General features: G+C 36.7%; 1 protein-coding gene across 1 annotated transcript; it reads right to left on the bottom strand.

The window, feature by feature from the left end:
• Positions 1-7,908: 7,908 nt before the first annotated feature.
• LOC131322380 (gibberellin 2-beta-dioxygenase 2-like) lies at positions 7,909-16,812 on the bottom strand. The gene is made up of 3 exons (XM_058353689.1): positions 16,321-16,812; positions 9,776-10,226; positions 7,909-8,388 (listed from the first exon to the last, which is right to left on the bottom strand). The coding sequence occupies exons 1-3, from the start codon at positions 16,698-16,700 to the stop codon at positions 8,122-8,124; spliced, it is 1,098 nt and encodes a 365-aa protein (XP_058209672.1). The 5' UTR covers positions 16,701-16,812; the 3' UTR covers positions 7,909-8,121.
• Between the last annotated feature and the right edge of the window lie 7,709 nt (positions 16,813-24,521).

The raw sequence follows: 24,521 nt of genomic DNA, 5'->3' as shown, positions 1-24,521 counted from the left end.
AACTCCGATTAAGATAATTCAAATTGGATTTGAACAATAACTCAATTGTCTACAACTTTTATGTTTATCAAAATTGTTAATTTTAATGTTTAAATGTTCAAAATTACATTTGAAATATATTTTTATGTTAAAAGTATATGTTATATATTAGATATTTCAAATATTAATTGAAAAGTGTGTGTGGTGCAATTGGTAGAAACATGTGCGAAAAACTTAAGGGACTTGGGTTCGAAACCCAGTAGGAGCAAGAAAGAAGGATTTTTTTTCCATATGAAAATGTTTTTTGCAACGAAAAATTTCGTCACCGATGTGACCCATCGGTGATGAATTTTTTCGTCGCCAAAAAGCACAATAAGCGAGGAAAAAAATTTCGTCATCAAAAGTCACTATAGGTGACGAAAAATAGATTTCGTCACCAGGTAGGAATTCTCGACAACCTTTAGTCGACAAATTTTTTTTCGTCACCAATATTATTTGTGATGAAAAACATGCAATTTATGACGATTTTCGTTCGTCACCCAATGTAATTTTTCTTGTAGTGAACGAAGGTGTATCTCACATGCCTCTAGAATGTAATCTGAGTCATTCATAATGTATTAAATAAAGAATAGAGTATCTCTGTAAAAAATTATCTCGATCAGGCATCAATAACCCAATGATCTAATTTTTAGTAAATTCAAATTTGAAATTTTAATTTCATAAAAAAATCGATTCGATCATGAGCTTTTCATTTTTTGATTGACATGAATTTTGGCATAGATGTAGTACTCGTCAAAATTTACAATATCAACGGTTTGGATTTAATTTTTAGTATAGGAGATGGTATGGTTAAATTTAAAAAAAAAGAAGAATCAAAGGACATGATGAGGGTATATCGGTCTTTTAATATTGTGTCCGTTAATATGGATGAAAAACATGACGGTAGGGGGTCTATCCGCACATTTTCAAAACCACAAGTAGGTTATGTAATCAGTTTTAAACCATGAAAGAGGTATCTGCACATAGCGATAACCACAAGGGGTCGAAGTGGACTTTGCCCTTGATTTTTCTCCAAAACTTCCAATCTGAACCAATTAAGTCGAATAGTAACATGTTCAAATATGGTTTAAAAGCTAAACGGGCCGACTTCCCAAAATGTTCAAAATTAATATCTTCAAATACAAGCTCAAACTCAAATAACTTGATGATCTTATCGCCATGTCAAATTATATAGAATCAAATGCATTTCATCTTTCCTGTTTACTACTTTATTAAGCAGAGAGATTTGATATATATCCTCTCGATCTCTCCCATCCCATGATCTCTCCCATCACTTGCGTGAAGCTTTGTATTGAAAGCGAGCTTACATTAATTAATAGTGCAACTTTAGGTCTTCAAAGCACGTACTCTCAATTAAGTCTCAACCACAAGTTTGATCGATCATGGGGTGGGAGGGATCGATCGAGGAGTGACAACCTTTATTCTCACCTCTTTTGAGTATTTCTTTCTCTATTTGTATGGTATTTCTTCCCAACCCGTAAGCAGCATCGGAAATGCTCATGATTTGCGTTCCACTTTGAGTAAGAACATATGTACGTCTCTCTAGGCCATATATGCTTATCCATAAATTGAAATTTCCATGCAATTAAGGTTAGGGTTATCAGAGTACAAACATCTACGCCACCTTATGGTTTACCAATTGTAGTAGTAGTTAAAGAACGTTTGTGCGCGATTTGTTAACGAATTAGCATGATTAAGGTTCGGTAAAAGTGTTTTGACTTGTAACACGGTGATTAGGATCGCGTAGCGTGCTTCTAACTTGATCAATCAAACTTTGCTTGAGAGAGTAGGGAAGGCAAATTAATTAGCTTATTTCCTCTCCCAACCAAACTACATGTGATATATATATAGCAGTACGTGGCACTTATTTTACAAAGAGGGGGTGGCATATTAGAGGTAAGAATGCTGTTCAAAAAAAATGTTAGTGGTAAGAATGATCCAAAAGGAATTTAAAATACTAAATTTTAATTTAAATACCCAAAAATACATTTAAAAAATGAGAGTATGCGGAAGTTTGGTAGTGTTGTGGTTCCAGCTGCCAGGACTCCTTATCTTTTATGCGAGTGAGTGAGAGCTTTGTGTATCAATTAATTTGAAAACCTGATAATCGCTTGTCTCATCTGTAACGATCCGGATTTTTGACCTAATTTTTTTTAATACAAATTTATATTGTTAAATTTTTAATTTAATAATTAATTAGATTGAATAATTAAAATATATTATTACGTGTACAATTGATATTATTTGCGCTATTATTTAAGATATATATTTAAACTTTAGATATATAGGAAATTAGAGATTCATATTCATCTCTTATCTTTCCTATCTAAATCCTAACTAGAACTATATTCAAATTAACTCTCTACTTCTCTCTCTCTCATCCTATACATATATGCGTCCACATACATTCTCACCTTATACATAAACGCGTCCACATACATTCTCATCTTATACAGATACGCGTCCACATACATTAGATTAAAGAAAACCCCACCAAATGTGGCATTTGTCCTCTATCTCTCTTATCATTATCAGTATCACTCTCATTCACTCTCCTTCCCCATTCTACCACTTCCACACTTATCCTCTCACATTCTCACCATCTTATTCTCTCCCCATTATACATACCCATATAAATCCGAAAATTGAACACCAGTATATTATTTCACTCATAATTCTATTATTGAGTCTAGAATAGAGAGAGAGACAGATTTCTACATAAAATTCCTCTGTACATCATATTCAAGTTCCCAATCAACCACTACATCACCAAGTATCCACAAACCACCTTCCAATTAGCCCCGAGTCCCCTGCTGCCGCCGTCGTCTTTTTCATTTTACCGAATTCGTCCGCAAACTAGTACCCGCTCTTTCGGCTGGATTTAAGGTAGAATAATTGCTTCTCTATTTTCTCCTAAGTATTAAATAATTTCTATATGATGAATTTGAAAAGTTATAACGGGACTTATCATACCCGCGAATCAAACCAGAAGTACTCTATTTCCTGAAAAATTGAAAACCGAAGGCTATTGTAGCATGCACGTTTTTCTTTTAAAGTGAGATATTATGAAATTGCAGTTTGCCTCCTGAATATACTTTAGTTCTCAGTTTGAACCTAAACTATGTGGTTGATTTATTTTTAGTAGAATAAGCGCATGCTATAATTAATTAATTTACTTGTTGAACGAATCTTAAGGGCATCGGTCCAATCATAAAATATTATGTGTTTACTTACTCGCACAATATTATTTGATATGTACTTTTTATCTCATTGAAATATATTATGTTATGAATCGAGCTGTTATTGATTGTATCATGTTGTTCGTGTTGGAATGAGCTTAGGTTCATGGGTGGTTTCGAGTAGTGAACAAGTAGACGTGGTTAAGTAAAGGATAAAATGGTAAAGTTGATTAAGGATGTTGGGTGCCGGTAAAGGACCCTGGTACGGTAAAGTACCTTTAGTTGAGTTGGGAAACGGTAAAGGACCCCGAGTAAGGTAAAGTACTCAAAGTGTGTGGAGGACGGTAAAGGATTCCGGGTACAGTATTTGGGATACGGTAAAGGATCCTAAATACGGTACAGTACCCAGTGTGTGTGGAAGACGGTAAAGGACTCCGGGTACAGTATTTGGGATACGGTAAAGGATCCTAAATACGGTACAGTACCCAGTGTGTGTGTGGAGGACGGTAAAGGACTCCGGGTACAGTATTTGGGATACGGTAAAGAATCCTAAATACGGTACAGTACCCAGTGTGTGTGTGGAGGACGGTAAAGGACTCTGGGTACAGTATTTGGGATACAGTAAATGATCCTAAATACGGTACAGTACCCAGTGTGTGTGTGGAGGACGGTAAAGGACTCCGGGTACAGTATTTTGAGAAACGGTAAAGGATCCTTGAATACGGTATAGTACTCATTGTGTAGATTAGGGGTATGGTAAAGTACCCAGTGTGTAGAGTTGGGAGACGGTAAAGGATCTTGACAATGAGATAGTGCGACCTCTAATGCTAAGTTGTCATGGTGAGCTGTTCCTTTATTATGGTTGTAAGCGAATCCAGACTAGATACATAATTTAGCAGTATTCGCTTAGAACCCTGGTGCAGGACAAATATAGGAAGAGTTATTCCATGGGACGGTCAAAGTTGGTGGATATGGGAGGAAAGGACTTTGTGGAGGGGATCCTTAGATTTCATGTAAGATAATGGATAGTAAAGGAAATGACGATGTGTTATTATTCTGTACCTCCTGTGAATTGATATATTGTTGATCTGCTAAATGTAGAGTAAGGGGTTCGTAGGATTGGGATTATTCTACTGGGTGAATTATCACTCACGGATACGTTTGTATCCTGGTAAATCGTTTGCTTCGGCGATCAATTTGCTAGAGGGTGCAGGGTTCAATGATGGAGCTGTTTGACACAAGAGGAATACCAAGAGCGGAGACCGAATATGCTTGATATCTGAATCAATACTAGAGTTGCTCTGAAGATATTTAAATAAAATGTTAGATTCTTTTTTTGTATTTTTTTTAATATACATTTTGTATAATGACAAATAAGGGCCTAGTAGTTTATAAAATTCAGTGTATTTTAGGATTAATGCTTCCGAAATTCCTTGAAAAATCGGGGCGTTACATCGTCACTCTCATCGACCTCAATCTATTTAAGTCTCTAAATGATTATTAAGTAACCAAATTGAGAAAAGAACAATCTTCTTTCGTCACTCTCTCTCCATTTCCTATGCTCATAAAATGGGAAATTGGATTATTGATATTTTGGCACACAACTGCAATAAATCTGATTTGATGACGACCTAATAGGCAAGCTTTTATGGCTTTACTTGATGCTTCTTTTTCCTAATTAAAACTGTTATTAACCTTAAAAGGAGAGAACTATTGAGGAGGGAAGCTAATCCATATGCTGCATGTGCTACTTGTATGGATAAATGGATTTAGCAAACCTAGATGTTAACGCTAACAACCTCATAATTAATTAGGCTTTGACAACGATTAATTAGAGTCGGATAAAAAAAAAAGGACAATTAATTAATGGAGCAAAAAAGAGAAGAAAAAACTAGTTAAGTAACTAGCTAGTTTTCTAGAAGCCTGACAAGAGACTGCTACGATTGATTTAATAAATTAAATCAATGGAAAAAAACACTTATATTATATATTCATTATTTTGTCAACCCAATTCGTCGAATTGTCAATACCATTGTAATTAGCCAAAGTGAGTGCACCTAGCTAGTGAGCTTACATGTATTTTGACTAATCTCAAAACTCTGAAGTCGACGACATGATGAACTGTCAGTGGTCCCGAAGTTTTTTCACGACCGTTTGAGAGTCGAACCTGAAAACTTCGGTCGTAATTAAGCCACTTACTTGCTATCGTGCTCTCACACTCCCGCTCGACCAACCTTTTTTAGGGACCTCTTCTAATCCAGTCAAAACCTCCGTACTCCATTTTTTTCAAAACAGTTTCACTTAATAAGTGGATGATTCAAATCATCCAACAATGAGAGCCAAGAGATTAGTAGTTTTTCCATATTTGACATTTTATTTTTCGCCATTGACATTTGAATCTCGGTAAAGTAGCTCTGACTAATCGCGCTGACTTTGATTAACTACAATGAGATGGAGATTAAATTAATAAAACGGGTTTTGACAAAACCAAAGATAAGTAGTAGTACTAGATTTTGATTGAAAAGAGCAATTGAAATTTTACTACTAATTGAGTCAAAGCCCAATGCAAATGGGGGATTCCAAGGGAAAAATTCACTTCTTAGTGGAGCATTCAACACACATGCAGAAAATTAGACACGATCGAAGACAGCAATATGGATTTATATTATTAAAGTTAATTAATTATTAAGGGTACAACCGACGATTTTGTCTCTAATCCGCGTTCTAGGCTTCTAGCCTATAGCAATTAGAATATCAATTTGTGAAAATTAGCAGCCTAAGTACGATCCCTTGACTTCAACTCAAGCAAATAATTAATAATGTGAAAAAACCACATAAAACACGAGTCAATTAGTTGGACGAGTGTCGTAATTAATATAATACAATAGTATATTCCAAGTGGTTAATTATAGTATATATATATATATATATATATATATATATATATATATATATATATATATACACACACATATACATACACACACACTAGGGTTAATGGAGTAGTATTCTAATTAAGTTGCCAAAGGTTGTCGTAGTGGCGGCAATGATGACAGTAGGATAGGATACGTAAATTTATAGCACTGCTTACGTATGGTGAAGACGATGGTGATCGATACCACTAGAAAGAAAGAACCCTGTCACTGGTACAGAAATCTGTGCACAGATTTTGTGATGGGGCCCATCACAGGTGCCACACAAATGATCCAAACCATTCATTAAATGTAAAATATTTTTTCAAAAGCCCCCGTAGAAAATTAGCTCAATCTAATACCTATAAGTACTCGATCCAACCATCTAAATTTTCATTCAGATTTCCGGGTAATGAAAAGTTAGATAATTAGATCAAGTACCTATAGGTATTGGATTGAGCTGATTTTTTTCAGGAGCCCTTGAAAAAATATTTTACATTTAATGAACGGCTCGGATCATTTGTGTGGGACCCGTGGTGGGCCCCACAAAAAAATCTATGCACAATCTGTGCACAGATTTCTGTACCGGTAGCATTTTTGAGAAAGAAAATGCTTTTACAACACAAATGCATGTTCGTGCACAGATCTGTACGCAATTTTAGAACTACATGACTTTCAAGTTCATTGTGGAATCGACGAGCATCAAATGATTTTGGACACCTAATTGTCTATTTTTATTTATTTATTTCGTTACCGGATGTCCAAGGAAACTTGTGCGCAACTCAGCTAATTTTAAAACTCTGAAGTTAACGACTGAACAAACTCTTTAGTGGTCCCAAGGGTTTGGAGTGCTTGGCTTCTGTGGGATTTGAACATGTTTTGCTTATGTGGGATTTGAGTCGTTCGTGAGCTGTTAGAGGCTTAACTCAGTAAAGGCTTGTTCCAATTCGATTCGAGAACCAAATGAACTGAACCTGAACACGAGCCTCAATTTTAGACTCGTTTAATAAATGAGTCCAATCTTAACCTGACAGTATTCGGCTCGGTTAGTACAACTTATACATGTATAAACTTTTTAAAGTACTAAGAACTTAAATTTTAGTATGTTTTTATATTTCTATACATGTGTGACCAGTGACCATGTACAAAATAAAAAATTTATATACAGCTATAGACCTATATGAAAACATAATTATCTAACATTTTTTACTCATTAGGGTACGTTAACAAGTTTGAGTTCAAGTCAAACCTAGCAAGCTCAGTTCCTCAAATTTTCAATGAAAAGATTTAACAAACAAGCCTGAACATTTTGAAGCTCGACTCGATTCGGCTCGTATGCAGCCCTACCTCGACGTGGAGAATTTGGGGCCATGCACTATTGAGTTGAGACCAACAATGGATGGCTACCTGGCATAAAAGATAGTATTTTATAGGCCCAGAAACACTTGACAAAGGAGAAGGCTCAACTTTGCACTGGGTCAAAGTTGGGCCTAGAAAGGATGTAGTTTGATATCAACTGGGACCAGCCATGAATGGCCCATGATATAATGCACCTCTTGGATAAAAGATAGTATTCTATAGGCCCAAAAAAACTTGACAAAGGAGAAGGCTCAATTTTGCACTGGGTCAAAGTTGGGCCTAGATGGGATGTAGTTTGATATCAACTGGGACCAGCCCATGAATGGCCCATGATATAATGCACCTCTTGGAAATCCCCCCAATATAACGTTTGTGTGCAATTTTTACCTGGTTAACTCACAACCAATTTCGCACGAGTGACACAGAATAATCCCCATTTTCCTACAAATAATTTGCATCGATTGTTTAACAACGAAAATTTCAAGACCCCAAAAAAAAAAAAGAAAAAAGGTGAGCATAAATTCTGGAAAAGTCTATAAAAAACAAAATTCCCCTTGCGGGAGAATAAAACAAAACATTTTTTGGTAATCAATTATCGTGTTACTTTGGTGTCGTGAGCTCGTATCGTATAATCAGGCAGTTTCGACATCTCGTTCCTGAGTTCTGAAAAGGTCGAGACGACTATCGCTGAGCCGGAGAGAGTAAGCAGCTTTCTTGTATTCAGCCCAAGTGAAGGGCCTGTACAATGCGGGCCTGAAGCCCGGAATCAGCAACTCAGGCAGTGGGGTGATCCTTGAGTGGAGAGGGGGTGCACCAAAATAGGCTATTGACATTCTGGGCTTGTTTGAGTTTGCTAGGGCTCTGTGTCTCACGCTCACAAACCTTCCATTTGTCATGGCCTTCAAAATAAAACAAAGATGCGCAAGATTTAATGATCACTTAAATTGACAGTCAATATCAGAGATGCAAGGGGCGAAAAAGAAATTTACTTATCAGAAAAAAGATGCAATTAAGGACATTTAATGGAAACAAAAATGACCGAGAAAACATGTACCCTTTATCTAAGTAAACACCCATGTGTGTTAGATGTGCTCTACATAAGTTTCTAGGAGTCGTGTGTATACATATCATAAAAAGTAGTGTGCTAGATGTGCTCTACGTAAGCTTCTAGGAGTCGTGTGTATTGGGGTAGTGTATATCGTAAAGGGTAGTGTTATATCATATAGGTAACACTCATAATGAATTTGGGCAAGTATTTTTTATTTACTTGTTCACATAAAGGAATCTTGATAACCACCGTATAAACGTAATGTCGTATCGATGTCTAAGTATAACGATAAAGTCATTAACTTTGAATGCGCATTTTAAATGTTTTCATCCACCTACATAATTTGTAAAGAAAATTACTAATTACCGACAGCCCAATGCTGATGGTTAAGGCATAAAAAGCATAACAAAACACATGGAAAGTGTACAAATATAACAACATACTATTAGAGTACGTAAAAATCTCATTCCAATACCTTAAACGTTCAATCTATTGCAATATTTGTACTTCAACCATCATTTAATGAGCGGAGTATTACGATAACAAACAAAAAAAGAATGATCAAAATTTGCTTGACCGTTAACTTCAAATTTTGCTTGGCCGAATCTAATCAAGATACGTGTAGGTGCAATGGGACATTCCATTGAGATTGAGAAAAGACTTGTAGATCTACAATCTCATTAGTGGTGGTGTTCCCACGTACTTTCCCCATTCCAGAAGCAACAGAAGTCTAATGGGACAGTGCTCAGCTGCAGCTGCTGCTGCTGCTGAGCCATGCAAGTTTCCACCATTTTGGACACACCAGTTACAGTTTGTACTCAACAGGCAGACACTGTAGTTACCCCCCCTGATAAAGTGGGTCCCTTCTAACTGACCATCAGTACTCCAATCCTCTAAAAGTTTGAAGTAACTTGCAGGTGACTTTGGATTCCCACTGACTTCCCATTCATTTCAATAAAAATGTTCAGTTGCGAAGATTGTTATGTCCATCATGTCAGTAACAGACTCAGATTATCATGAGAGAGAGAGAGAGAAAGGCCCCGACAACTATTCTGGTTGATGGGTGAATTCGCTCTCTATACAATTAATCGGGTTTTGATTTTTTTGGTAATGTGATCAGAAGATAATTTGTGAACTTCTTAGTCTCGGCTTGAAAGACTTGATTTCAATCGAACCAAAAAAGAAATTAATTAATTTGTGCGTCAACTGATCCGAAAACAAAAGAGAGAGGGGGACACCTGTAAGACGTCACCCACATTGACAAAGAAAGCATTGGGGTCAGGAGAAACAGGGACCCACACCCCATCCTCAGGAGAGATTTGTAAGCCACCCACGTCGTTGGATCTCAGAATTGTCAAGATCTGAGGGTCTGTATGCTCTCCGAACCCAATCCTGTTGTTGTTGTTGTTATGATTATGATTATGATGGTGATGGTGGTGGTGGTGGTGATGATGGAGATTACTACTAGGAATATGAGTATGATGGAACGGGGAAGGTGACGTGTCTCTATCCTTGATCAGCGGTGGATAGTGATTTAGCCTGAGGAGTGAGTCATTATCAACGTCCCTGATTAGACTGCTAAATACTGATGGTGGGGTACTGTGTGGGACCCCTAATCCCTCTGCCATCAAATCCAGTATTTCACATGCCAGACCCCTCACCTCTTCTATGTAACTACTCACTGCACACCTGTAACAATAAACCACAAAATTCAGATACAGTACTACTTTAAAATCAACAAAATTGAATTATTAACGCTGGGGTCAGTCATTTATTTGAATTCTGATTATTCCACACGGAAATTACTTCCTAGTTCATAATTAAAAATAAATAAAAGTTTTTTGAGATATATTTGTACGTAAAAAGTTTAGATCAGATTCCAAAATCAATAACTATACATTCAACTAAGCTTTTAATTAATGAAAGAGTATCATAAATACTCATGTTGTTAAGTTTAAGTGGTGTTTCTTTCCAAAATTTCTCGAGTGCAATAATTTTTTAAGAGAGAGGTAGGGGACACAAAAAAAAATTGTTTGAAGACAAAGAAAAAGAGAGGGGGGAGGACAACAAACTGACCAAATTATGCTGGAGTTATGAGACTGTAGAAGAGAGTGGGTTGCAATGTTGGACATAGGGTCATACAGACTACTAATGGACAGAATTTATATGCTAACTCTAATTTTTTGTCTCATGGTGTCAGGTGACCCCACGGCTGATAGGTTGGCATCGCCTGTGGTGTCAATAGTGTACCGATCGGTGTGAGGAGCTCATCCCTAGTATTATACAAATGATTCGAGTCGCATGAGATCCAAAGTGAGCTCTACACAGTACAATAATAGTGACCACCATGGGGTGGGTTCTCATATTATATTTGTACTTTCCGTTTTGACCCCAAAAAAAAAAAACTATCGAACTACTTCTCTTCGTGTTTTAACCATTTTATTGTATATGACGAATGAGTGAATTAGATTGGAGAATTTTGTGCATAGGATGAATTTTAGTGAATTAGATATGAGAATTTTGTTTAGGACGAATTAGTTTTCATGTACTTCCAAACATGCTGAGCTCCAAACTGTTCTTAGACAGCCGAAAAGGAATTGATTTCGTAAAATATGAGATCGGTAAATGAAGAATAAAAAGTATTGGGTCCATATTGGTATATTTGAAACTATATTTCAAGCAAGTAGTGTCATATATATAGTCGCTCGTCCCCATCCCATTTCATATCAAGGTGGAGTTGGAGCGGTTTATCGGAGAGATGTCGGGACCGAAAAATAATCGGATGATCATTCATTGTTGAACTAAGTTCCTTCTAGAGAGGGTTCTGATAAGAAAATAACATAAAGAACCAATGAGTTATGAGAGCTTACGAAAAAAAAAATAACTAGGAAATGAAATACTAATTTCTTATTTGGTATTTTACGCTTGCTATGTTTCTATAGTTGAAATCTACAATAAGTACAAAATGTTAATTCCTTTTTCGGGGTCGGCGGTCTGATCGGGTAAATCGAGTATATAGGAGGAATTCTTTGCCGATCGGAAAATACGCGCTATAGGAGGAATTCTTTGCCGATCGGAAAATACGCGCTTGGATTGGGATAGGGGGATGGGAGGCAGGGATGGGAGCAGAGGAAATTGTCACTTCTACCAAACATCAAGTGCTCATGTGGATAATCATAGCAAAATGCAGTGATCTTGTAGTTGGGTATCTACTAAAAGAGAGAATAGGTTATATATATAGTAATGTAAATATTTGTTTCTTTCAAATCAAAAACATTGCACCACGTCGGATGTCGTCAAATCAACATGATGACGTGGTGAATTGTAATTGATTTGAAAATAAATAAATGTTAACACTAACCGTGTAAATAATTTAATATCGTTAAATTGAATATACACTTTGTGGAAAAAAAGAGATGGAGGAATGCACGTACATGTAATGTCCTTCCCCCTCCCGCGAGGAGGGAAAGGACAGAAGGTGGTGGATGGAAAATGCCACTGTAAATGCATGAGGGAGCTGGAGGAAGGGATGGTACAAAAGTGTGCATGACAAGTTATGTTACATCATCTTGTACCAGAAACCTACCTTCTTGGAGAAAAGGGTAAATTTCACCGACCTCTTCTGAGATTACTGACAAATGCAGAGACATCCCCTGAAATTTTTGTCCCCGAAATTTTTAAAATGACACTAACCTCCTTTACTTTTGAAACTATTATTCAGATTCCTTCATTCTATTAAATTCACACTAACGCCGTTAGTTTTAACTACTAAATAATAAAAATGACCTCAAGTATTAGGTAAATTATACAATCAGGTCTTATTGTTCTTTTTTTTTTTTTTTCCTAATTGGAGTTTTTAATGTTAAATTAAAACTAACTAAATTTATTTGGTCAAATTTGAATAATTCTCTTTACTTGTTATATTTCAATGATCATTATTTTTACATAGTTAATTCTTTTTCTTTCATGTATCTCATTTTCTTTATAAAGTTAATGTTTTGAGTATTCCTAACTCATCACATCCCGAAACAAAAGAAGAAAGTTTATTGGTTATTAAAGTTTGTATGTTAGGTTTTTTCTTTGAATTTGCAATTCAATATTTAGCAAAATTAGACTTGAGGTATACATACTTTGGTCAAACTTGTATAACGAGTTATGCATTTTATGATTTGATAATCATGGTCTATTTTTTTTCTCCTGCGTGGATTTTGAAAAGTAAAAGACGCACGTAAAATCCTAATCCACCATACAAAAAATGTATTTTGTATTTTTAATATTTTTTCGGTAAAATAAAGTCAGTATAACAATTCTTTAATCTTTTGTATTTTTCCTTCTTACTTTTGCTATTAGTTCATTAGTTATAATAATTATGTTTCATCATTAATGCACTGGTAGAAGAAAAAAAAACTTAAAGAATGATCAATGTGTACTTACACAGATTTTATTTCTTAGAAGAATCAATATGAGGATCGTGTTATTTTTTCATTATGGTTGATTAGATATCTATATGTGCCCTCCAGTTTGAAAACTAAACTCTGAAGATAAAAAAGAAAAAGAAAAATAGAGAATGACTATGATAATTTAAAATGCATATGTAATCATACAAGTTCGACAAAAAATTGTAAAAATTGGGTCTAATTTGATGTCGAAATTAAAGCTCTACTAGAAAAAAAATGAAAAATGAAAAACAGACAACCATCAAAAATAATTAAACAATAAATTACATTGAAGGGCATCTCAGTCAATTAATAACAAAAACTAACAGCGTTAGTTTGAATTTAACAAAATGGGGGAATTTGAACAATAGTTTCAAAAGCATGGGGGTCGATGTCAATTCAAAAACTTCAGGGGATATCTCTACATTTGTCAAAAACCTCGGGAGATTTTTGAAATTTATCCCGGGAGAAAATTATACGAGCCATGTGACTTGCAAGATTCTTTCCTATGGTCCAACTTGGCACGTGTATCTATACTGTACACACAACCCTAATCTAGGTCAGATAACTCGTATACTCAACTGCAAACGCGAGCGTAAAAGCGTATTTGAAATCTATCCCAAACTACTAAAATTCATGAGAGCGATGATTGAGTGAGAACACAATACGAAGATTGAGAGCGAAAGTATGATGTTTTGAAGAATCATGTGACAAAAGATCCTAGTAAGACCAACTTTTCCTTTTTCTTTTTCCAATTTTTTCTAAAGATAAATGGAAGAATTTTTCAGTGCCGAGCGGGTATCACGTGATGCCCGTTTAGTGCATACGAGTCGTCCATTGCGTTTTTGGACGGCTTGGATTTAAAGAGAGAAAAATGAGAAAGAAAGTGTTGGAGTGAGAGGAAAGAAAGAGTTTCAATCCGAATCGTCTAAAAGTGTATCGGACTGCTCGGGTGCGCCGAACAGATACCACGTGAGATATACCCGCTCGGCACTGAAAAATTTCTCCGATAAATGGGGCGGTAGAGTAAGCTTATCATATATAAAGAGCTTAATCAAGAGAGATTATTCTAAGCATTGCTTCAAAAGCGCTGCATAAGTTTTTCTTAGTCAATATCGTTTGGAAAATTTCTCCATGCAATTACCGGAATAACGTCAAATTAAAGTCAAACAATAATATTCAAATAATAATACATGCTTTTGAAATCTGATTCGTCAAAGGCTCTCATCACATGAATTGAATCTACACACCACTTTATTCCGTGTATTTTTCTAACTAAATTGTTCGGGTGCAGCTTGCCCTTAATTCGGTTGCATGTGTATCGATTGGTTTCAGCTAGGTTTTCACTTTCATCTTGACACAAACAGATTCACGGCCGCTACGGCTAATCCTCAATAGCTATGGTGTAGCTATATATGTCTTCTCAATAAATCACGTTAAAAACTAATTAATGAAATGACCACTTAAAATCTACGGGGTTTTTTTGTATAGCAATTATAGGATCGCCTTTTCTTTTTTTTATTTTTCCAAACAACTGTTTGAAATTAACAAGAAATTTAACATCGCATGTATTGAAACAGTACCATGCCGGAAAATCCTAAAACCTTCCCAACCTGGTCGAGACAAGAGATCCGACAGCTGGCACGATACATACAACAACTATATATATATGTGTGTGTGTGTGTGTGTGTTCATTTCTGAACTACTGCAAACTGGTACTGTATTGTCTTTTGGAGAGAGAGAGAGAGAGAGAGAGAGAGAGAGGCATCAGGCATGAAGCTGGAATGGATCCTCAAGTGTCTATAATGGAGTAGCTAAGAAATATATATAACTGTATGATTGAGCAGACCTAAATTGTTTTACACGGCATATTTTATGGGTGTTTTACACGGCATTGCCCTAAAATTAACTTCTTGTTAATTATTAGAATTTAAAAATCTAAGGCAGGCATGATAACAATTTGACATCCAAATTAAGCTAAAGAAATTGTATTCTATGATATGGGAATGAATGAATCGCGTGATTAATGTTGCCCGCGTAGTACTTCATTGCGGCTAATCGTATCGTTTGCGCGTATTGAATTGAAGAAGTCCGCTTGGCTTCGAAGATGTAAAGCAATATTTAGGCAATGCTATATATATATATATATATATATATATAGAGTTAGGTTCCGGTGAGGGATCCCTCATTTTATTAAAATGAGGGACTCCCCTTCCCGATCGAATTTCAATGATTCGAGCCGCTCAAAGTAATCAGAACGTGATTTTAAGGGTCCCCGTGAGAAATCAGCAAAAAAAATGACCGGGAATTGCTTCATCCGAGTAGTTTTCATTGAACGTTCAAAAAAAACTGCTCGGATGACGCCCTTCCCGGTCATTTTTTTTGCTGATTTCTCGCGGGGATCCTTAAAATTACCTTCTGCACACATTGAACGGTTCGGATTTTCAAAATTTGATCGGGAAATGAAAGTCCCTCATTTTAACAAAATGAGGGATCCCTCACTTGAAAATTCCTATATATATATATGTGTGTATCCACAAAAAAAGTATTCAGAAGACCATATGCGTGCGTAAAATGAAAATTCAACTTTGACGTAAGTACCTTAGTCCACCTAAGGTGGAGATCTTCTCTTGGTTGGCTGTACAAGGGAGAGTAGCAACTAGATCTCTTCTCGTGAGCAAAAATGTGATTCAGGAGGGTTCATTGTCCAAATGCCCATTTTGTGTTACCTTCGAGGAAACCCCGGAACACTTATTCTTGCATTGTCAGTTTTCATGGAATACTTGGTCTCTTATTCTAGGGTGGTGGCAAATGCTCTGGGTCTGTCCCCCGTCTTTGGTGGACCTAACGAATTGGTGGTTTAACAACAGGTTTAAGAGTTTGGAAAGGCACATTTGGGAGGTGACTTTTTTTGCTCTTTGTGGCTTGCTAAGAACGATCTTGTTTTCAACAATGTGTTACGGTCAGCTTGCGAGGTGGGGGACCAGATTAAGACAAGAGTGGCTATGTGGATGGAAAGCCAAGTTCGTAATCAAGGTGTACTCAGTCGAGGATTTTAAATGTTTTCTAGGAGGTATCTGTAAGCTGAAGCTTTAGCTCGGAGGAGTTGCGAATCCAACCTCCGGCTGGATGTTTGAGTTTTCATTCTTCTTTTGTTTTTCCTGTTTTCGGTTTGAGCTAGTTTGCTCATCCCTTTCTATCCTCGATGTACCCCTTTCGAGATTTAATAAATTTGTTTCGTTTGCTGAGAAAAAAACTTCATTTCTAAAAGTATGGCCGGCTTATACTGTATTATATACATCATCATCAGCTAGAATGAATTAGGATTTTATTTAATTAATTAGTACCTGAATTTGATGGGGTCATTGGAGATAGTTTTGGATCTTTGAGAAATGGATTGAAAGTTGGTGCTGAGAAGAAGATATTCAACCTCACCAACATCCCCATTAAACCCTATGCTCTTGCTTCCGTACCCATACGGGTTTGCCGGCCCCGCCCGTTGCTTTTCGGATCCCGGTTTCGCGAAAAATCCCCAGCTCTCTGCTTCCATTGTTTTGATAACGAACTCAGGGACGCAATGGTTTATAACCTTGAAAAAACCAAACTCTTCACAAGCTTTTACAATGAGGCTCGACACCTTTGATCTCTCGATTGAAAGATCTATGATTGGAAGCTCCATTTCTTTGACTTTTTCACTTTGAGTTGGAACTTGAGTTGCCACTACCATCTTGTTTTTCTATGTAGAGGGAGAGAAGAGAAAAAAAAAAAAGGAAGGAGTTTTAGCTATGTGAGAGAGAGGTGGAGAAAATGGGATATTTAAGAGAGAGAGAGAGAGAGAGAGAGAAAGAGAGAATCTTTGGGGGTATAAATAAATGTGGGGGGGGGGGGGGGGGGCGGGGTGAGGAATTTGGAGACTTTGTGAAAAGTGCAGCTACCAAGTTTCATGTCACAACTCACACGTACACAAGAAGGTGGACTTTTTTCATTTAGCTCATTGTTGACCAGATTTTTTACTTCCATTTTTTACCTAACCCTTAATATTTGTTTCATCTTCCTTTCACCTTTAATTGACTTCACTTGACTTGATTACCACTATTTCCTATTCTCTTCCTTTATATATCCACATTCACTACTCAATGTCAATGTCAATGAAGCAATTTATTACTACAACTAATCAATTCCTTTAGTTTTTCTAATAACACGCAAAACTAGAGGAGCCTTTTATGAATAAAAACACACCCACGTACGCCCGAAAAGGAAAGGGTAATTAGAACTCATGTCGGTGCATGCTACCTGGACAATCTCACTATAAACATATTTGTATTATTAATTTATTTGCATATTCTCATTGTATGTTCTATATTTCAAGGTTACTTAAATTAGACATACGCCAATCCGGACCAATCATTTATAGGATATTTTTTACTTAAGAAAAAAATACTACCCTTTGATTATTCGTTTGATTTTTTAACCTCACAAGGACCAAATGGAAAACTTAAATTGACAGCTTGCCATATGGTGGGAAAACAATTGTTCAAAAATCCACCGTACAGTCTTCTCAAAAGAAATCTACCGTACAGATTTTTAATTGGTACTGCTAAAATATCAGAGGAAAGAATCTCATCAAATAATTGAGACCATGCCAAATAATTGTAATTTTCCATCTTTAATGCATGGGGATTTGGATAAGATAAAGCGTTCTTGTGCAAGAATAACTAACAGAACAATAATTGAGCAACTTCAAAACAATTAGACTACTACTAGTATTATTTATTCCCTAAAGTACGTGTCCCGGAATAACAACATTTCTATTGTAGGGTTTGAAAAAATCTAAAGGTTAGGAGTACCTAATGACCTACCAAATATAGATATAGCTTCTGAAAAGCACTTAACTATTTTGTTGACCCTTTTTTGAGCGTTGATTCTGGTCCCAACTCTCATAACTAGTTTGTTAACTATAGTTTTTATCCTTACCAAGTAGCTAGCCCCAAAGATTAGTATGGTTGGTTCGTGGGTTCGCTCTCCACATAAATGAGATTAGCGTTTGATTCTTCGTGTCAGGCCACAGAACGTAATTTCTTGTGAATATATAGTCTTGGCATGAATGACCTGTCTTTTGACTGAATAAGAATTAATTGAGATGTGCGTAAACTGGCCCAAACACCTGAAAAAAAAAAATACTAATAATCTCACTTGGTCCCTTTTCCCTTGTGATGGGGAAATCTTAGAGGCCCATTCACAAGTCTTACTATGAAGCGCAAGAAAAGGACCCCTAAGCTTGTGGCCCAATGACCAATGTAGTTTAATTGGTGGATCCACAAAATATGAATTACTAGTACTATTTATAGTACGAAGTTTCTCGAAAACTAGCTGTGACAAAAGGTACCTGATGTGGCCACTGGCCAGTGAGGACCATAAGGGCCGGGGACTCTCATCAGTTTCACGTAATTTTCCATCTCCACCCTGTCGATGATCAGTCTTGATCAATCCTCCAAATCAGGCCCCCCCCTCCCCTTCCAGATGTCTCTGGCCCTTTTGATTGATTTTTGTATCTCTCACCATTTCCTAATCCTTTTCCTAGAATAGTCGTTTCACGCTCTTACGCATGGAGTGGAGTGGAGTGGAGTGGAGTGTACGTCCCGAGAGTTTCTGACAAGAAGATTAAAGCTAATTTAATTAGTTCACGAATTGTACTCATACTAGGTTTTGGAGAGATCCACGCAAATTAATTTGTCGTGGAAAAAAAATCGTTAGAGCAGTGCTCCGAGAACATCAAAGAGTTTTTTGCATTAAAGATTTTTTCATAGATAATCTATCGTGGCAAGCTCATCTAGTTGAAAGGCACAAATCATCCCCACACCAATCTCTAAATCATTGGATCTGAGTGCATCAACAGATTAAATTCACACTGAGGCACCATGTGCCAATACCTCGTACGAAGGTTGCTTGTTAGAATTTATTTTGCAAACATTATCATTAATTACGTTCAATAATTTGAAAGTCGCAAACTTGTTTGAAAGCAAGAATTTTCGATAGGGTGGCCTTTTTAGGGTTCACACTTGTGCTTTCTAAAATTAGCTTCTTTTTTTTTTTTTTTTTCAATTTTCACTATATCTATAGCTTTGAAAGATCAATCTGATCTTAGTCTGGATAAGATCATTTCACACTTGACCATGAATAGGACTCAGTCATTAAAGAAGAAGGGTGACCAATGACTACCTAAAGCAAAGGTATGGCTCAAGTGGACCCCATAGGGAAGCTATAATCAAAATCGTTTCCTCTTTGAAAAAAGATGATCAAATCGATTGCTCGTGCAAAAATTAGTTTTGATTAAACATCAGGAAGTGGACACTCGATAAATCTCATATATCGCAAGGGTTACTAACCCAATGAGTTCACCAAAAGAAACGAATTTTAATAGATCACCACCTTTAGAATTCCCCCGTGACTCATAGTTAGAGATGCAAAACGAGTCGAGTCAAGATTAATTTGAGAGTGTTTGAGCTCGACTCATTCAAATTTCATCGAGCTTGATCTTAAATCTTACCCAAATATTAGAGAGCTCGAGCTCAATTTGATAGGTAATGTATTTAAGAACTCGAAGTCTATACCAGTAATAAAGGAGACTATACCGAATCAACAGTTACATACAAAGCCAAACTTATCTACAAGAGATAAGCAATAGCTAACTCAAACTCGGCTCTTTTAACATGATGTGAGTAGCCCAAGGCTCGGCTCGTTTAGTAAACAAATCCACGTCATACAATTCTTTTGACATCTTATCTGATGTCTAGGGCTGTTGGGCTAACTGTGTACTACTTCTTTTTTTTTTAATAAGCAAAAATTTGGTTACTTTAAAGCTAGGGAGAGGCAAGCCTATAGAGAGAGAGAGAGAGAGGGAGAGAGAGATAAGCCGACGTTCAAACAGAAAGGTTAGGGGAGGGTCCTCAACCCCAAAAGCCTCAAAATTTGAACACTTGCCAGCGGATGTGGATATGGGGCACCTCTTTACCCCTACGCAATTACCAACACCCAAAGAAAACCACCATCTTCCTTTGAAACTCTGCTATTGGTACCACCGAGGCGGAAATCGAGTAGGCCTGTAAAATATCAACTCAATCCAATATGTATAGGTGTTCTATCGTCCAATTTTTCGTGTTTTTATTCAGATTTCAGATTTTGAAATCTTTATCGATTCCCTTTAGCTTTATCGATTCCTTTGAGACTAGGGAAACCCTCCCTATGCCTAAACGCCTTAACCCAAAATCTGACACCACCCAAAACGAATAGAGAAAAATCAACACCCTCATCCTTATCTCCTGTATATACAAAGCAGCAAAAATTAAATAAAATTGGAGCTTATCACTTCTTGAAAAACCCCAAGAATTAACCCAGAAAATTTGGCAGCATAGAATCCCGACTCCAAACCCATTCAAATCATCTTCAAACGAATCAAACATAGACCGAAACTCGAATAATCAAGAAATACAGTAAAAACAACAGAAATAAAAGTGCAGAAAAGTAAATAACAAATCCATAACAATCGTACATGAAATTTATGGATTATGTGCTTCAATATTCATTGCATAAGTAAGATTGCTACCAGGGCCGGCCCAAGGAATTTAGATGGCCAAGGCTAAATTGTGGGATGGTGTCCTACGTATTTTTAGAATTAAACAACAATGATAGAAATGTTTTTTTATATTATTATTTTAGACTTTGTAATGTATGTTAATTGCTTTGTCACCAACAACTAAAGTGGCTAGCTTGAATTCTACTTGACTTGGTTTCGAAACTTGACTATTACAAAAGCATTTTTTTTGGAGAAAAAACATTTCAAAAGAAAAAGCTACCTAGAAAACTCAAACTCTTACATTCCACATGGACAAAAATCAATTTACCACTGAGCTAGCAAAAACAATTGTGTTATAAAACGAACAAATAATATATATATATACTAATTTACAAAGAATATTAGAGTGCCCTTAAAATTTGAATTTTTTTGAATGCCCGAGGCCCAAGCCTAGGCCTGGGCCGACCCTGATTGCGACCAGATTGCTGAAGTTCGCCATTGTGAAAAAAAAGGTACTTATAAGAGTTGCATAGAGTTTAACTACACTAGCCGGGTTGTGTTGTGGTGTGCTGTTGTGTTATTCATTGTATGGGGTTATTGGTACGCTTATGTGTGTATGGTCAGTATGGATGTACTTTCTTATTTGATATTAATGCTGTTTATCTTTGGTAAAAAAAAAAAACCTACACTAGAATAGATATAGGGTTAGTATTACTATCTCCGTCCCAAATTATTTGTCATGTCCGCAAAATAAGGACTCATAAATAATACATTTCTTTCAAAAAAAAATTTAAACTTTTTTTTGTAAATTAAAAGAACTTATTAATATCTAGTGAATTGTTGAAAAAAATTTAAATTTTTCTTGCAAAAAATTTAGTATTATTTTTACATTCTCATTTTGCGGACCGGACAAATATTATAGGATGGAGGAAGTACTTTGATAGTACTCCTAAATTTACGTTTGACTTCGTGTAAAGGACGAGATCAAACTCCATGGTACAAAGAAATCAGTGATGAAAGCCTTGTTTTATAAGTTTAGTCTAATATCTCAATTCAAAATAACTTTTCATATCAAATGATTTTATTTTGTGCATAAGTTGACTCGAACACCTAATTAGTTTATAAAAAAAAAAATGAGCTCATGTTAAGATCATTAACCACCAATAATGTTGCAAGCAAAGAGATTCATTTCTACGAGCAGTCAAAAGTCCAAACAAATCGATAAGATATGGACAGAGATTCCATTCATTGATTCAAACCATAAATAGTACAGTATTTGACAATAATTGGTCGGCACCAGTACTTTATAATTAATAATTAATTAATGGAAATGTCTTTTTCACCCAACAGTTTATTTAATCCTACTTTTATTTCAGTTGGCCCTACGAAAATCATAGCATGCTTAAGTTATGATATCTTTTCAAAGCAAATAATTTGGGCCATACAAAAAAAACTTTTTATTTCAAACATCATTTGAGTATCCCAAGGGCTACGACGTGGAATCTTTAGACCTTTGACTTTGGAGAGATATATGGATCATAACTTGCTCACCTAAATCGAATAACGATATTTATTAAATGAGAGTGATTTTTTTTTTTTTTTACAGACAAATGAGAGTGATTTTGACACTTTTTAAATTGATAATCGCACTTTTTTAAAATCAATTTTAGAGATGTCAAAATTAATTCATATATGAAATTAATTTTGACACTTCCATTGGGAGTGATTATTAATTTGAAAAGTGTCAAAATCAATTTCCTTATTAAATCTGTAACATATTACTTGTTGAATTATTCCAATGAAATAGAAAAACTGATGCTATGATTTCATTACAATTGTAGGACCGAGTTCCACTCCCCTTTCTAAAACTAACTTGTGTCTAGAGAGGATTCCACCAACCGGTGAAAACGACTTGAGCGGAGCTTTGTAGTGCTCTTTTCTAAACAAGCCGAACCTTAACGAATAGAGCCTGGCTAATCTACTTAACTATTTAAACAAGTCGAGCCTATACAAACAAGCCCAATTTTTGCAAGCCGAGCCGAGCCGAGTCGATGTTTTGAGTACGTATTAAGCTTGGTTCATTTAGTAAACAAACCTAAAAATTGAGCTCAGATCAGTTACTAAACAAGTCGAGCCAAGAGCAGCTCGATTTGTTTGCAACCATACTTTTACCTAAGTCTTTTATCACATTCGACATAGCAATCACACCGATTTGTTTATAAAGTAATCACAGGAAGTGGCATTGTGTTCCCAACTATACCTCCCTTACGATGACTCTCTGGCTATGATTCGAACTCATGACCTCCAAGCTTTGATACCAATAGTCCAACCGAGTTCTACCATATCTTCTAAAACAAGTAGTGTTAGAGCAGGCTTCACTTAAGTCTTTTATCACTTTTGACATTGCATCTACGGATCAATTTTTAGAGTGTTTGCAGAGAGCAAGAGTCAAATGGGATGTGCCGCCCATGCCGCCCAGTCCATTTAGCTTCGTGCTGGCCCATTTACTTAATGATCAGGTCGTGTCGTGCCGTTTTTAATCGTGTTGTGCCATGAGGCCTGTTTACTTAATCATGTTGAACCATGCTATGCCCGACCCCTCTATAACGGTGCCTATTGAGGATGCAGACAACTTTCAGCAATGGAGTTCAGCAATAGAGATCCGCAACCCGTGCAAAAGGTTCAACGGAAGGGTTTCCGCGGCAAGTGGTCCGCAACAGGATCACGCGGGTAGGAGGGGTCCTGCGGTAGGGGGTGTCCCGCAGCGGGGTCTCGCGCCCAGGAGGGGCTCACGGCCAAGAGAGGTCTCGCGGCCTAAGTCGGTTGGAAGTGTCTAGCTGTCACTTAAGATTACCTATAAATATTAGTTACTGTATTCAGTTATTTTTTGATGCTGTACGGAGAGAATTCTAGAGAGAGAGAGAGAGTACTGCAAGTAGGGGTGCAATCGAGCCGAGCCGAGCCGAGTTTCGGCATGTTCGGGCTCGGCTCGCCTCAAAAACAATGAGCTCGAGCTCGGCTCGAGCTCGTGACGAGCTGCAGAACTCGAGCTCGAGCTCGGCTCGATAGGTATTTTCGGAGCTCGAGCTCGGCTCGTTCGGCTCGTTTATGAAACAAATATATATAAATATATATATAAATAAATATAAATATGTAAAAATATATATATATAAATATATATATAAATATATTATATAATCGAGCTCGCGAGCCAATTCGAGCCGAGTTTCGACTAGCTCGAGCTCGGCTCGTTTATGAAACGAGCTCAGGACTCGAGCTCGAGCTCGACTCGTTTTTGTCTTGAACCGAGCCGAGCCGAGCCGTTATCGAGCCGAGCTCCGAGCCGCTCGCGAGCGGCTCGGATCGTTTGCAGCCCTAACTGCAAGAGAAAACTTTTCTCAAAGAGGAAAGAGAAGACTTGTAATCTTTAGTTTTCTTTGTTCTTGGTGGACTGGTGTAACTCCCGAGGATGTAGGCAAGTTGTTGAACCTTGTATATTTGTGTGTTCTGTCTTTTCTGTTCCTCTTTCTCTGGTTTGTTTTTTATGACGATAGTATCCCAAAATTCTGAGTGATTTGTTCGTTGTGAGTCTGAGCGCACGGCTTCGATTTCCCAATAGTGCCCACCATGCCGTTGCACATTTAAACATGTTGTGCCATGCCTGTGCCTGCCCAACCCGTTTGAAACCTCTTTGTTTCCCACTATTAGTACTATTTCTCATCGTTTTACATAATCTTACTTGTTTTGGTGCTTCAGAAATTCATCTTTTTAATCGGGCAAAGCAATCAGGCCAACTCATGAGTCATGATCAGACTTGAACAGTAAGTTAAAAAAAAAGACTCCAACATGCAGTGAATAGCTTGACCAGAAAGAATGAGCCATAGCCAAAAAAAGTTACACTGATTGAACTTATCAGCTGGGTCCTAATTGATTGCAAATATTTCAAATTTCTTCTGATTAAAAAAAAGTTTACAT

This window comes from Rhododendron vialii, chromosome 4a, assembly GCF_030253575.1.
Source record: "Rhododendron vialii isolate Sample 1 chromosome 4a, ASM3025357v1".
NCBI lineage: Eukaryota > Viridiplantae > Streptophyta > Magnoliopsida > Ericales > Ericaceae > Rhododendron > Rhododendron vialii.
Note: the sequence above shows the minus strand (reverse complement) of the source record. Positions and strands in the feature narration are given on the sequence as shown.